Genomic DNA, 16,972 nt, shown 5'->3' with positions numbered 1-16,972 from the left:
CTAGTACCAGTATCCTATTCTGCAGAAGGCCTATATACGTCAGCTTTAGTACAGGATACAAATTTTTATGTTTGTTGCCATTTTTCGCCTTCGCTAGTACTAGGATCCTATTCTCCAGTTAATCTATATGGGTCAACTAAAAAATAGGATACAAATTTTATATTTGTCGAATTTTTCGCCTTCACTAGTAGTAGTATCCCATATAGGTCAACTGAAATAAAGGACACAAAGTTTAGATTTGTTGCCTTTTTCCGCATTCGCTAGTATTAGTATCCTGTTCTTCAGTTGACCTATATAGGTCAACTAAAAAATAGGATACAAAATTTACGTTTCCCGCTGTTTTCCGCTTTCGCTAGCACTAATATCCTATCCTTCAGCAGACCTATATAGATCAACAGAAGAATAGGCTACTGGAACTTTCTATTGCGGAAAAGCGGCATACAGGGTGTAAACGGTATAGGGTGCCAAAATTATACACATGGTACATCTCGCAATGCTTGACAAAAAAGTCTAGTAACATGTTTGCGTATTTCCTACGATTGTCCCAGAAAAAAAACAGTTCGTCTCAAGATAATGGTTTTGGAAAAGTAGATACTTGGCCGTGCACGTACGTAAGCAATCGGTTCCTGTTATTGCCCGCTGCGCGTATTGACATCGCGAGCGTAAATCGTAAACACAAGCAACTGCGGCCTGAGTGGCTGCGTCATCGAAATAACCGAGCGACGACAGTAGGCGAGTAACCTATGCAGATGTTATTGCAACTCTGTTAACTGTGAAGATGGAAAGGAGATTTACTATAGCTGAACTATGCAATATGTATTTAATTTATGGCGAGGCAAAAGGTGTTGCGAGGGCAGCTGCACGAATTTATCGAGAACGCTTCCCACAACGACGACTTCCTGCACGAAAGACATTTGCTGCTGTGCACCAAAGGTTTGTGTCATTGTAATTCTCTACTTGTATGCGATTATTATGCATTTACATCTTAATAAAGTACAGTAGTTATCTGCACCTTTGTAAATTTTCGTCCGTATGCGAAACGTATCTTCTGTTCTGATATGCTTTCCGTTTTTGTTACATCATGACAGAATACAACTGACGAGTAAGTAATTTCCTTAGATTGAGAGATACTGGCTCTTTACTGCCGCGCGCAGAAGGTAGAGGCCCACAACGCGCCGATCGTACATTGGAAGCTGAGGAAATAATTCTGGACCGCATCCAGGAGGATCCTTCTCAGAGCACTAGAAGCATCGCCCGCCACGTGGGTATATCGCACACTGTCGTTCATCGCACTTTGCAAGAGGAGCGTCTGCGGCCTTACCACATTCAACGCGTACAAGCATTGGAAGAAAAAGATTTCCCTCCACGACGTGAATTCTCAGAATAGTTTTCGTTACACAGTGCGCAGCATGATTTTGTCAACAAAATACTCGTAACAGACGAAGCGTGTTTCACTCGCGACGGAATAACTAATTTCCATAACATGCACACGTGGAGTGTACACAATCCTCGCCACGTAGTGGCAACACATTTTCAGCGACGATTTTCCGTAAATGTGTGGGCGGGTATGCTCGATAATTATTGGGCCCTATGTTTTACCTGCACGTTTGACTGGTAACTATTACCGAACGTTTCTAGAGGAAACATTGTTACCAACGCTGTTAGAAGACATTCCGTTAGGCATACGTCATAACATGTGGTTTCTCCACGATAGTGCTCCACCCCACATTGGTCACAGAGTACGCAGATTTTTGGATGGTCGATTTCCAGGTCGATGGATCGGGCGTTCGGGTTCACGTCGATGGCCAGCACGCAGCCCTGATTTAAATCCACTGAATTTTTACTTTTGGGGCCATATGAAGGAACTTGTTTATGCTGAGCCAGTAAATTGACACAGAAGATTTTAGATGCTGCCAGTACCATAAAGGCCAATGTGCATGTGTGTGAACGAGTGCGACGAAACTGGGTTCGCCGTAATGAAGTATGTGCAGAAGCGAATGGTGGTCATTTCGAACATTTATTGTAGTATTGGTGTAAGTGGAAACGAAGTAATGGGTTTTCTTTTCGTTACGATGTTCTTGTACAGAAGGAAAATAACGTGAATTTACTATTCGTTATGGCATTGCCGTAAAAAGGTGAAACAGTTGATTGTAATTAATGCACAACTATCTAGTTGGTGATTGATTGAATTTGTACTAATGGAAATACATTGTGTTTGATATTAGTTTGTCATTACTACTACGACCTTCGTTATCGACTTATTGAGAAACAGACTGGTTGTATTCAATTCACGTAAAGCGAAAAGCGAATTACACATTCTTGACAACCCAAGAAACCGTTTACATTACTTTTTTCGGTACCACCTGATTATCACACCACGTCGTTGTACACGTCTAATGATTTCAATCCCTTGGTCGGTTCGTCGGCTTCCTCTGGCCGCCCCTTCATTGTAGGCAATAAGCTCGGTACGCCGTGTACTGTCGGTTGACTACGTAAACAGAAATGCGTATCCTACGAACATTAGGTTTTAATAATACAAAAATAAAGTACATGATACAAGAAAATGTCATTAGACTTTTTTGTCAAGCACACCGAGATGTACCATCTGTATAATTTTGGCGCCTTACACCGTTTACACCCTGTATATAACATTTACGTTCGAAATATGGAAATACGTGATATATATCCACGATCTGTCTTGTCGGTACTACATTTATTTGTTTGTCAACATTGCCTATGTCTTTGCAACGTACCACCTGGGGTACCTTGTGACGACATTTTTCAAAGCCGTAGGGTTGTATCCCATTCGTCAGTGCCGGCCGCGGTGGTCTAGCGGTTCTGGCGCTGCAGTCCGGAACCGCGGGACTGCTGCGGTCGCAGGTTCGAATCCTGCCTCGGGCATGGGTGTGTGTGATGTCATTAGGTTAGTTAGGTTTAAGTAGTTCTAAGTTCTAGGGGACTTATGACCTAAGATGTTGAGTCCCATAGTGCTCAGAGCCATTTGAACCAACCCAGCCGGCCGAAGTGGCCGCGCGGTTCTGGCGCTGCAGTCTGGAACCGCGAGACCGCTACGGTCGCAGGTTCGAATCCTGCCTCGGGCATGGATGTGTGTGATGTCCTTAGGTTAGTTAGGTTTAACTAGTTCTAAGTTCTAGGGGCCTAATGACCTCAGCAGTTGAGTCCCATAGTGCTCAGAGCCATTTGAACCATTTTTGAACCAACCCATTCGTCAGTATTCTTCAGTCTGAAAATTGTAACTGGTCCATTCAGCGTATGCATATTGAAGGGCTTCGGTGATCTCTAGAAACGAGGGATGCCTACGATTTACAAATGATACTAACACATCCACACTGTCGCCAATTTTAATGCGCATGTCCGTTATCTAAATAATCATATTTCACAGTTCGTTATATTAGAGAATACTCTTGCGTGTCGGTTCTAAAGCTTATTACCGAGAGGTAACTACCGAATGGAATATTCAGAACCTTGATATATACTGCATTCCTGGGGTTAAAATAAAAAAAAAGGTAAAATCCAGAACTCCTACACAACTTGACCGTGAATTAGTTCTGAGGAAACAAATGCGGTTATGCGCTGTCACAAAAACACTTGCTAAGCTGCAGGTATTCATAACAAAATGAGAATTCACACAAATGTAAAAATTAAACGACAATGTTTACCGGCGTAAACAGCATTCGACTATACCCTAAACTACGAGAGAGAAATTAATCAAAATATTTGTAGTCTTCGAATTCTTCACGCGGTAGCAACAGCTTGGAGGCCTGTAACATTTACCTAGTGCCTCCTCTTCGGCACAGTAAAGTTACTACCGATTCTTCGCCCACAGACGCGAGACAGTGGGCACATTGAGAACTTTGCTTAGTAAATCGCACACATGCCTTGTGTAATTATTTCCGTGCAATGAAGTTTACGTTTGTCTAGGATTCGAAAACATATTTATAATAATTTCCACGCATGTGCTACACTATTAAATAATATGAAATGGTGCTACCAACAACTGAATGAATAATTTGTAATCGTCTTTGTCAAATATTTGAAATTACTTACCTATTCAAAATTATTTGGGGAGCTGACCATATCCGATTCTTTTCTTTCAAATACGTAATGCCTAATCGCACTGGCGGAAATGTGTAGAGTAACACGCATTCTTTTTACTTTTGTTTCAAAACGGAATTACTGATAAATCAGGAACAAAGTAAATTTCGCTATCACAGTCTATAAAACATTTAAGAAGTCAACATGTAACTTAAGAATTAATACTAATACCGGTATTTCGCAATATAATCTAGTTTGATTATAATTCTTTAGTTACTCAGAAAACTATTTCGGTGTAGCGGGCAACATTGTCACGATACGCCAATGTGCTCATGAGTTCAGCCTGTTCGTTCGTGAAAATACACAAATATGTCTTATTTCAGTCGGCAGTAAGTAATAAATAACTTACCTCCACTTTTAATTGCCTCCAGTAACTGCTTCTGTAGTTCCTTATTGAAGCGTCGATCATGCAGGCTCAGACGAAATTTCCACTGCGCCAACTTGAGATTCGGATTCTTCGCTAAGCCTTCGTCTTCTAAGTAGTCAATAGGCATTTTCCTGGATGCCGATTACAAGCGTGAATGTGTAAGAATCCCTTCGTGCAACGCCACACACGTGTATTATCACAATCCTGTTAACAATAAACAATAATCGAAAAATATTGTGCCTTGCCGGTTAGCATCCAGTCAGAGATAAAAATTTAAACAAGCAACGACATTGTTAAAGGCATTTACGATGCAACCATCGGTTTTAGTTTCTCATTGAATATAAAAGAATAAAATAAAGACGAGTAGTGTAAAATATAAAAACAATCAGGAACGATTTAATAATGAAGCCGATGAACAGTCAGTAGCAATCAGCATATTCGTCAGTAGTTAATCCACATAGCAGACATGCATATCCAGCACCTCCCGTATGCCTGCTAGCACCGCAGGAGATGAAGAAATTGAAAGAATGTGTAGAGCGGTAAAATAAATTATTCAAATCGTTAGAGGTAAAAGAAATTATTCGGATCGTTCAGAGTGACAAAAATATAATTTTGATTGCAGGGGAGGGAGCTGTAATCAGATAACAGGAAAAGTATGAGAAGCAAAAAGTAAGAGAACAGTGATTAGGGGGAAAGAAATCAATAGAAAAAATGCCACGTAGAATCCTGGACGGTACATAATTTACTCTTTGCTAATATTTGGTCGGCCATTAATATTTTGAGAAGTAAGCAAGGGTTTTGGGTTTATGTTAGAATTACAAAAATGTCCTTCGATGCAAATAGAAAAAAAGAAGCTAACATTTGGTTTAAGAATCATTGAAGAAAGTTTGATGTGTTCAACAGACTGAAAAGCTTTTCCAGGGTCAGGTTTTGACTCTGAATATTATTTTTAAGTTATAAACTGCAGATTAAAACTGAAGAAACAGCAGAAAGGTAAAAGACCACAGACATGTGAGTGCAAGTTGAAGAGCCCGAGGTTGCTGTGACTGAAATAGGGAGCACAAATGGATACGAATGGGTAACTTTGAGATGTGGTACAGTGAAGGCAGCAGAGCAACAATGAGGCAAAGAAACAAGTCCCTGAAAGAAACCTTGTACAAATTTGGATGTATTGAAAGACTTAACAAAAGGAGAAAATATAAAAACATTGCACACAGAGCATGTAAATAAAATATGAACATCTAAAATATGAGGCTGACAAGAGCAAAATGGTAAAGCAGGAATGATTAGGAGCGAAATGTTTAGCTTTAGAAGCATCTATGGAGAGACAGATGACAGCGAAGCTAACCATTGGAGAAAATACAAGGTGGGGTTGTAAAGTTTTAATTACATCTAGAAAAATAAAATTATGACAGGCGTTCAATAAGTAATGCAACACATTTTTTTCCGGGCTAATTCCCATTGAAAAAATGCGGTATTTGTTGTGGGACATCGTGGAATATTCCCGCTAAAATATGTTGTTTCCTGAAGTTCCAGGAGGCGGCGGCGTTATCGTAGCCTTTAAAATGGAGTCTGTAACGGAGGTGCGTACCGTGCAGAGAGCTGTCATGGAGTTTCTTTCGGCGGAAAAACAGGGCATCATAGGTATTCACAGGCGCTCGCTGAATGTTTACGGACATTTGGAAGGGGCAGAAGCAGGTTGAACCATTAGGGGAGACATCTGTCACCATCCCAACAAGGTCTCGCAAATCAGATCGATCTCACGCGAATCGGTCGGCAGCACACATCTGTGAGTGCTGTAAAGTTAGAATGTGCAGATACTCTCATTCGAGGTGATCAAACACCTCGCTGCTCAACTGGATGTCTCTGTTGATAGCGCTGACACCCTCGTCCATCAGTTGGGGTTCTCAAAGGCGTGTGTCTGCCGGGGTCCTCGCCAGCTAACAGAAGAGCAGAAAGAGCAAAGAAGGACCATTTGTGCCGAATTGGAAAAGACTGAGCGTGGCAACTTTTTGTCGAACATCGTCACACACAGTGAACATAAGTTAACCACTTCGAACTGAAAACAAAACGGCCATCCACGGAGTGTCTCCACTCACCTTGCTTCAGAAGAAGTGCAAAGCCGCACCCTCAGTCAGTAAAATCATGGTGATAGTTTTCTAGGACTCCGAAGCGGCTATTCTGTTTGATGTCCTCCTTCATGGAATAACGATCAAGTCGAAAGTGTTTTGTGCTAATCTCAGAAAATTGAAAAAAAAAAAAACGACTTCGGCGTGTTCATTGCCACAAAAATGAAATGAACTTCTCCATCTCCATGACAATAAAAGGCCTCACATACGTCTGTTCACCTGAGAGCAGCTCACAAAACTTCATTGGACTGCTATTCCTCATCCACCCTACAGCCTGTATCTCGCACCTTCCGGCTTCCATCTATTTGGCCCAATCAAGGATGCACTCCGTAGGAAGCAATTTGTGGATGATGGAAAGGTTATTGATCCAGCAGACGATGGCTCCGACGTTTACCAGTAGATTTGTGCCATGTGGGCATACAGGCCCTCCCAGTAAGGTGGTGTAGGGGTGTCGCATTTAACGGATATTATGTTGAAACATACGATTTTGTAGCAAAAGAGTAGGGAATAATATGGCGTATAGAAATTCTGCATAAAATCAACCAGCTTTCAGAAAAATGTATTGTGTTACTTATTGAACGCACCTCGTACCTAATTACTAGTACACTGCTAGAAAAATCAAAACAAAATGGCGTAGCCCATTGATGAAGTACAGTAATGCGTTTTCTACAACTGAAAGGGATCAATGTTGCAACAGTACCTGCTGTGTCAGTGTTACGTGTACAGCAACAGTGCGCCATCATGTGACACAATGATTATGTGGTGCAGATGCGTCCAGATGAATCTGAATGTGAATAACAAAGATGCAAACCATTTCTCTGCGAAGAAATGGGAATCATAAGAGAAATTGAGGCTGTGGTGCTTGAAGTATGGTGTGTCAGATTTCAGTCGATAGTGCAAAAATTGCAAAATCAGCTATAGATTGGTTTTGAGTATCTTGCACGACACTCTGAACATTGCCATTCCATAACTGTTCCCATCTATTTCAAAAAACTAGCTTAACTGAGGCAGAAGCGTAAACATTGCAACTGCACTAGGTCAGTACAATTATTTCTTTAGCTTCATAATCATCATAAACATGTATATATGTTTCCTATGAACCCAGGGAAAAGAAGCAAAGCAAGCAGAGGGAACATGTCGATTCATAGCCACCGGAATAACACAAAAACTCGACCGTCAATAAGCAAGGAGACGCTGAGTGTTTCAAGGGACTGCCTTGGTATGTTGGCGAACCGATTAAGTTCATAAAGGGCAAACAGTTACAGGAGCTAACTATTGAAATTTCTGATAAGTCTTTCAAGATGATGCTTTGCGAGTATCTTTGTTTTTGTACCACAACAACGACCCAGTTCACTCCGCACAGGACAGAGTCGTAGTGAGCATGTACCAGTTTCTGGACAATCTTATGATCTCTTAATGAAACAAACCACCCAGTTACGCTAGCCAATTTTATGACCCGAATGCAAACAAACCGCTCACATGGACTCATGTTTTGTTTATTCATGCTATAATTAATGGAAAAAATCTGTCATGACGTTTACTATAATTTATGGGCAAGATGGTCGCCTAGTGCCATCATGTTCACCAAAGTGTTCAACGCTTTTGGCTTCAAGTGATAACTATCACTTTTTAATGACCGTAAGTTAAGACCTAAAAAACAAGACACCCCACTGTGGTGTTGTTGGTCGTTTCCCCATCACCACCATCGCACCCACTGCTCCTCAGCGTGCCCCACATTGTAATTCTTAATACGGATCTCACTGAAGCAACAGCAGCAGCAGTAGTCGTAAATTCGTATGATGTTGCAAATTTCCTGCGTAGCATAGCACAAAGTGTTCTTGCCTGGCTTGCATGATTGTTCAGTACCCAAGTTATTTTATCCAAGATATTATACTACGCGGTTTCGTGGCTAATTTTTACCTATTTTCTTAAGATGATATATGTTTCGTAGCTATTTGACTTATTACCCCCCTTTTTAAGAAGGTACTTGTAAATATGGGTTACGTTGCTATTTTCCCTCAGTTTTAAGAAGATTCTGGTAAATATAGGGTTCAAGACTAATTTTACCTATTTTTTAAAATACATAAATATGGGTTTCGCTGCTATTTTATCGACTTTTAGGAAACATATCGAAAAATAAACAGCTTTAAATGTTTCGCAAACCCACCAACAAAGGACACTATTTATGGTTTTCAGACAATTCGTTAGAGTTTTGTTTATTTTCCCTCAGTATTCCACAAAATACCTACATTTTCAGGAAGATGTACTTAAACACGGAACTTTAAATTTGTAGCGACTAACACCATACTGCATACCCTCTGACCACCCCAATATATGACACTATTTATAGTTCTTACAAATTTCGTCGATTTTCTCCACACATAGACACCTTTTTTTTTCAGGAGAGCAAATAACAATGAGACATACACAGCAACCCTACATTTTGCTTAAAACGAACTTATCCCCACACACTTTTAGTGTGTGAAATAACTTCCAGCTCCTATGACGCTATATGATCTTAACAGAGCTGTAAAATAAAAAAAAAAAAGATTGGAACGCTTTTCCAGCGGAATGTATATGATCTACTCATGAAGCCTGCAATAGACTGGCTGAGTCATGTTTCTACGGCCACCTAATGCATCCAACTATTACTCACGCTCACATATTAGTACTGCCACAAGATAACTACCGGGCCTAGTATTCGAATAATTACAGCGACTGTATTCAAACAAATGTAGCACAATGCCATGACCCCTTAAAAATATGTAAAAAGCAATAAATTTCCATACTCTGCACAGTAATCCCTACTGTAGCGTGGAACACAGTCTATTCACTGCTCCACAGGTGCCACAGCACCTGCATGTAATGAGATGCTCTATCAATGGTCACTTGCAGGAGCATTGCCCCCGCTCATCCCTGTATGCAGCGGGCGTAAAGACAGAGGCGCTTTGTGCCTTGAACTGGGACTGACCGTGTTCCAGCGCCGACACGCCGGTCAGGAACTTTGGAGCAAAGAGGGCTGTGAAGAAAACATCAGCCAATTGTAAGCTGACCGACCCCTCTCTAGGACGAAACAGAGACAGAAATAAGGCCGCGTCGCCTGCCCCCCCCCCCCCCCGCCCATCCCTACTACACCATCACTCCATCACTCTCCTGTCTTTTTCCCGCCTCAGGTCTCCCATCCCTCGGGGCAGGTCCCTACCAGCAGTTTTGTGTTTTTATTCTTCATGTGCCCACCGCCACTTACAGGTTTTTTTTAAGTGTCTCTCACTCTGTGTGTTTTTATATTGTGACTGACTTTTAACTTGTGTGTGTGACTCCAGCGTATTTAAAGTGCCCCAAAATCGCCAACTGTGTCATTTTAACTTGATATCGACTTGTTAACTGCCCCCCTATGAACGTCCCTGTGTTGGTGTATATTTTAACTTCCATTGTCTCCGTTTACTGAGTTTTTATTTCCCCCTTTTTCCGCCCTTTTTTATTTATCAGTTCTCATTTTTATTTTTTTTGTAATGCCACTCGGCTGAAGCGCCGGATTGTGCCGCGGCAGTTCTCCCCTGCCCATGTGGGGGACGGGCACGAAATTACAATAAAGGGGGAAAAACCCGCCTGGCCGCAGCACAGTTGAAGACTAGCCATTCTACGAGCCCTGCAGCAGCGACTTAGGAAGTGTATTATTTCACTAGTATGAGGAATTGCAAATACTGAGCGATTTTCTTATTTGGTCTGTCGGCCATTGCTTGCAACACATCATTTTGAATTCTCAACGTTAAGTACTGTCAATTATCTTACTGTAATAAAAGTTCATTAATACAATTTGCTTGATTTGTTGTCTAGCGATCAGAAAAAACAGGTTTTCTAGGCACCCCATATTTATGAGTAGGCAGGACAACAGACCACATCGCCACCAATTGTTCGGTGAGCACCTCCCTGTCCCTTCATCTTCGAAAAGACACACACCTCTGTCCATCTGCAGTCAAGGCTCGACGAGATACTACTATGCATACCACGATAAAAAAATTTGCTTTAATCACAATATCTCCTCCCCCACCTAGATATTCAGGGAGACTGTATATGCGAATCTGCATCTATCCTGAATACCTGTATACATTTCCAGAGGTATGTTGTTTCATTAGTTTTACGAAAATTCACGTTCAGTTATGGTTTGAGAAATCTAGTATTTTTTCTGTCGTTCCAACCAAATGTTCGTCGATGTATGCATCAATGTTCCAAACCCCGGCAGATTGGTCTCGCCTCGTTGTAAATTTCACTGTCGTAACAATCAGATATACCCTACGTCACTCCTAGGAGTAGTCAAACAATCTTTTTTTCGACTACAACTAAAACCATTCATGAATTGGGCATGGAAAAAATGTGTCTGTTGGTCAGGGTAATCCCTATTCACTGCCCCTCCCTTTTTTTATTTAGTCTACCTATAAAATGTTAGTCTATCCATTTAAGGACGGGAAAAACTCACGGAAAAATGTGTCTTCTCAGTCACACACGAATTTTTTACACTTTATTTATTGTACTGCAACTGCACAGAGGATTGGTTACAATTGTCGAGATAACGCAATTATATTCCATGGCTAAGTAGTTGAAAGAAAATGCTAAATTACAAGTCAGCTCTGTGTTGGTGGTGTTTAACATTTTCTTCCAGAAGTCGTCGAAGAGAACCTTGAAAGCCTTTGTCAGTTTAGCTTGATGTTACAAGCTTCTTAAGGCAATTTGTCCAGCCACATTTATTACATAAGCATCATTTAAAGGACTTATTCGATACCTTCACAGCGCTGTTTAATAGCAGGTGAGGGCCACCAACCAACTTTAATATACTAGGGTTGATCCTTCATTGATGACATCGGTTTTTCCCCATATTCTCACCTTTAACAATTATTTCATAAAAAAATTTCGTTTGGCGATATATACATGGACAAAGTAGCAGTATTATCACCTTTCTTTCTTTATGGAGAGAAAATAAATAGAACACCTGCTGCTGAATGTCCCTGGTTAAAAAATTTCCTATTAGCCTCTAATACTCACTTCACGATTCTTATGTGGGAGGGAGTAATATGTTTGCTCACTACATTTACAAGAAGCAGGGATCACATCTCTACGTCCCATTTGTCAGAGTATCACTTACCCCTCTCCTCTTCATATTCTCATGAATAGTCCAGTATTCGATATGTGGCACCTGTATCTACCTGATTTTGATGAGTGAGAGTGGATCTAGATATCCACAGCAAAGTCACATATCCCTACTAATTCTCTCGAAACCTCGTCTCATTGCGACAGCAATGTTCCATTAGTCAGAAGGCTGTCCAACTCTCTACCACTCACTGGCTTTGTAGAGAGCTATTACAATGAGAAAAAATAGCACTTTAAGGCACAGGAGGAAATTCACCAGCATTTGGATGCTTATGTCCAGATTTTTTATGAATGGTACTGTTTCCAGTGATTTTTGGTCAATAGTATAATAGAACAGTAGCAGATCTCTTTGGCTATTTTAGATTCAATAGTTACATTTATCAACATTCAGCTCCAGCTCCTGCCAATTCTCAGTCCTCTGAAAATCGTTATAGTCTATAGACAGGAGCATGTGTTTAAATACTTATTCTACAGACCATTGTATAGTGCACGGTGTCGACTATGGCGTAGCAGTATCATTGATTTTTTCGTTCCTGTTCCTCTCACATCCGTAATGATCGAATAAAAATAATTGTTAGTATGCCTCTCTATATTTCCAATTGCTGTTATGATTGCTACAGCAGATATAGGTTTTTTAATGACCAAGGAAGCCTCACTGCTGCACCTTTACTATACAAGGATTGCACAAAGAAATTCAGACGCATAACACACATAATTCATCCATATCAAATGATTGTCTATAAATATGTCCCTGTATGTGTCCTAATTACCTTTGTCATATTCCTTTGTTGAATGCATAGCATATTGTGAGAAATACAGTTTTTTTTCAGGGCATACACCTACGCAATGCCATTCTGACAGCATCACATAGCTCCCAACACACATTATATATTGAATCATTTACACTGATGCAACTGCTTTGCAGAACCAAGCATATTTCAGAGCTACTGTAAGATTAGGTGAAAGATTCAGGATTTAATGTTCAAAAAAATGTTCAAATGCGTGAAATCTTATGGGACTTAACTGCTAAGGTCATCAGTCCCTAAGCTTACACACTACTTAACCTAAATTATCCCGAAGGAGGACTCAAACCTCTGCCCCGACCAGCCGCACAGTCCACGACTGCAGCACCTAAGACCGCTCGGCTAATCCCGTGTGGCAGGATTTAATCACAGCTTTGTTAATTTTTTTTTCCTCCATGCACTGTTAGAGAGAGGGCTGACCATGAAATTGCATTCCAACTAGAGCAGTGGGCAGTGTGTATATGTGTAGTGGTACTAATTCTGTGTTTTTAGAAACAGACCCAACAGTACTTACACATTGGTCCTAGTTGTAATGTTAGGTGACATGCAGATACGATTTACATCTGGAAACTGAGAATATGTGGTGAAGTACAATGGTGGGTCTCATTCAAATAGAGTGGAAGAGTGGAGGAATATTTGTGACAAACAGACACATATCAAGGGAAGTTGCTGGCTAGGTAGACACATTCTGTCTTGGCATTTTTGTCTTTGGCAGCAGCAGTGTTAGTGCATCAGTGTTCCGACACTGACAATGTTGAGTGTTTATGGAAAAAGTTCAAGGCAATCGTAAAATGGGTTTTAGACAGGTACGTGCCGAGTAAAACTGTGAGGGACGGGAAAAACCCACCGTGGTACAACAACAAAGTTAGGAAACTACTGCAAAAGCAAAGAGAGCTTCACTCCAAGTTTAAACGCAGCCAAAACCTCTCAGACAAACAGAAGCTAAGCGATGTCAAAGTTAGCGTAAGGAGGGCTATGCGAGAAGCGTTCAGTGAATTCGAAAGTAAAATTCTATGTACAGACTTGACAGAAAATCCTAGGAAGTTCTGGTCTTACGTTAAATCAGTAAGTGGCTCGAAACAGCATATCCAGACACTCCGGGATGATGATGGCATTGAAACAGAGGACGACACGCGTAAAGCTGAAATACTAAACACCTTTTTCCAAAGCTGTTTCACAGAGGAAGACCGCACTGCAGTTCCTTCTCTAAATACTCGCACAAACGAAAAAATGGCTGACATCGAAATAAGTGTCCAAGGAATAGAAAAGCAACTAGAATCACTCAACAGAGGAAAGTCCACTGGACCTGACGGGATACCAATTCGATTCTACACAGAGTACGCGAAAGAACTTGCCCCCCTTCTAACAGCCGTGTACCGCAAGTCTCTAGAGGAACGGAGGGTTCCAAATGATTGGAAAAGAGCACAGGTAGTCCCAGTCTTCAAGAAGGGTCGTCGAGCAGATGCGCAAAACTATAGACCTATATCTCTGACGTCGATCTGTTGTAGAATTTTAGAACATGTTTTTTGCTCGAGTATCATGTCGTTTTTGGAAACCCAGAATCTACTATGTAGGAATCAACATGGATTCCGGAAACAGCGATCGTGTGAGACCCAACTCGCGTTATTTGTTCATGAGACCCAGAAAATATTAGATACAGGCTCCCAGGTAGATGCTATTTTTCTTGACTTCCGGAAGGCGTTCGATACAGTTCCGCACTGTCGCCTGATAAAAAAAGTAAGAGCCTACGGAATATCAGACCAGCTGTGTGGCTGGATTGAAGAGTTTTTAGCAAACAGAACACAGCATGTTGTTATCAATGGAGAGACATCTACAGACGTTAAAGTAACCTCTGGCGTGCCACAGGGGAGTGTTATGGGACCATTGCTTTTCACAATATATATAAATGACCTAGTAGATAGTGTCAGAAGTTCCATGCGGCTTTTCGCGGATGATGCTGTAGTATACAGAGAAGTTGCAGCATTAGAAAATTGTAGCGAAATGCAGGAAGATCTGCAGCGGATAGGCACTTGGTGCAGGGAGTGGCAACTGTCCCTTAACATAGACAAATGTAATGTATTGCGAATACATAGAAAGAAGGATCCTTTATTGTATGATTATATGATAGCGGAACAAACACTGGTAGCAGTTACTTCTGTAAAATATCTGGGAGTATGCGTGCGGAACGATTTGAAGTGGAATGATCATATAAAATTAATTGTTGGTAAGGTGGGTGCCAGGTTGAGATTCATTGGGAGAGTGCTTAGAAAATGTAGTCCATCAACAAAGGAGGTGGCTTACAAAACACTCGTTCGACCTATACTTGAGTATTGCTCATCAGTGTGGGATCCGAACCAGATCGGGTTGACGGAGGAGATAGAGAAGATCCAAAGAAGAGCGGCGCGTTTCGTCACAGGGTTATTTGGTAGCCGTGATAGCGTTACAGAGATGTTTAATAAACTCAAGTGACAGACTCTGCAAGAGAGGCGCTCTGCATCGCGGTGTAGCTTGCTCGCCAGGTTTCGAGAGGGTGCGTTTCTGGATGAGGTATCGAGTATATTGCTTCCCCCTACTTATACCTCCCGAGGAGATCACGAATGTAAAATTAGAGAGATTAGAGCGCGCACGGAGGCTTTCAGACAGTCGTTCTTCCCGCGAACCATACGCGACTGGAACAGGAAAGGGAGGTAATGACAGTGGCACGTAAAGTGCCCTCCGCCACACACCGTTGGGTGGCTTGCGGAGTATGGATGTAGATGTAGATGTAGATGTAGATTGTGTTTGGTGTTGCTACGTTAAAATTAATAGCTTGAGAGTCATCGTGGAACATGTTCCTGAAGTATCAAAGTGTTGTGACCATATGTGGTCTGCAGGAAGAGGTATGTGTTGCAGTGGAGCGAGAGTAGATCTGCGGTATAGTCTTGCTTAAGATAGTGGGAGCATTGACATGGAGATGTATTGTTTGCCATTTCAGTCACTCAATCATACTAAGAGCAATGAACATGTAATGCAAAATGGTATACCACCTCCAACAGGTTTTGGATGCAATAATGTGGAATTCAAAGCACACAAAAAAATAATGTTTGTGAAATATTGTCACATAGTTTCTGAACCTGTGTGAAATGTTCAATTTTGTGTGAAGTCCTAAGGGACCAAACTGCTGAGGTCATCAGTCCCTAGACTTACACACTACTTAAACTATCTTATGCTAAGAGCAACACACACACTCATGTCCGAGGGAGGACTCGAACCTCTAGGAGGAGGGGCTGTGCAATCCGTTGACATGGTGCCTCAAACTGTGCAGCCACTCCATGTGGCAAACCTTTGTCAGTACAGTGATGTGTGTGTGTTTGTGTGTGTGTGTGTGTGTGTGTGTGTGTGTGTGTGTGCGCGTATAAAGTACTACCTGCAACCATTAACATATGTTTCATTAAAACTACAATCTTCTATGCCATGTAAATAGACTCCTTCCCAATTTTCAGAATGTAGTTTACTTGTGATGAAAACACCCAGCCATTCAGCAAAGCGATAGAGTCAGATGTGTGTAAGTTTTTCCAAATGTCTGTCAGGGCTACATAAATTCAGTGATGTTATGTATGGTAGTTCCTGTCATCATTAACAAATGTTCAATCAATAATGCAGTGTTCCACTCCACATACATCCCATACTGATTTTTTGAAATATTCTTCCATATCACTAGCATTTAGACAGGATCAAAGTCGAACAATCAGAGCTTCAAAACCAGTTCTTATTAGATGTACGCATTTCTGCCATTCTGTTAAAAACATCTCGCATTTTATCCGAATCCATAAGATAGTATTCATCTATACAAGACCATTACAATAGTAAAGGCTGATGGTCCATTTCAACTTTAACCAGTTCTGCTTTAGATGGATATCATAGTTTCAATGCATCTACACCAATTTCTCCTAATATTCCTCCTGCTCTTGACCATAGAAAATGGTACAATATCTCTAGAATACATAGATACGACACACAACACTCGACAACATGGCCAGATTCCTGTAATACACCCCAATACAGAATCTAGTCACTACTAGCTTAGTGGAGTGTACATGTCACAATGTATTTGTTACCAGATCATTTGGAACTGAGTAGCACAGGTCGTAACAATAGTGCTCTGTTGGGGGATGAAATGTTTTTTAACACCATGCAAGACTAGACACATCGACAGAATGGTGGTATTGTCCGTCAGTTGTACGTTTTGACATTAAAACATCACGATTCTTCAACGCAGATCGTGAGGTGTAAAGTTCACAGTGTAGTCATAGCTATCATATTAAGAGAATACCTAAGTGTACTGATGTAGGAAAAAGCACTAAATGGATGCATTTTAATGATAATGCTTTTTAAAAATGTATATCAATGATGTATAAAAAACAGAAAATAAA

General features: G+C 41.0%; 1 protein-coding gene across 1 annotated transcript in view; it reads right to left on the bottom strand.

Annotated features, from left to right (window-relative positions):
* LOC126252943 (26S proteasome non-ATPase regulatory subunit 6-like) overlaps positions 1-4,659 on the bottom strand; it is a 138,613-nt gene extending 133,954 nt beyond the window's left edge. The window contains exon 1 of the mRNA XM_049953952.1: positions 4,466-4,659. Coding sequence (XP_049809909.1) covers positions 4,466-4,610 — 145 coding nt within the window. The 5' untranslated portion in view covers positions 4,611-4,659. The remainder of the gene's footprint in view (positions 1-4,465) is intronic.
* Between the last annotated feature and the right edge of the window lie 12,313 nt (positions 4,660-16,972).

The sequence above is a fragment of the Schistocerca nitens genome, chromosome 4, assembly GCF_023898315.1.
Source record: "Schistocerca nitens isolate TAMUIC-IGC-003100 chromosome 4, iqSchNite1.1, whole genome shotgun sequence".
NCBI classification, from domain to species: Eukaryota; Metazoa; Arthropoda; class Insecta; order Orthoptera; family Acrididae; genus Schistocerca; species Schistocerca nitens.
Note: the sequence above shows the minus strand (reverse complement) of the source record. Positions and strands in the feature narration are given on the sequence as shown.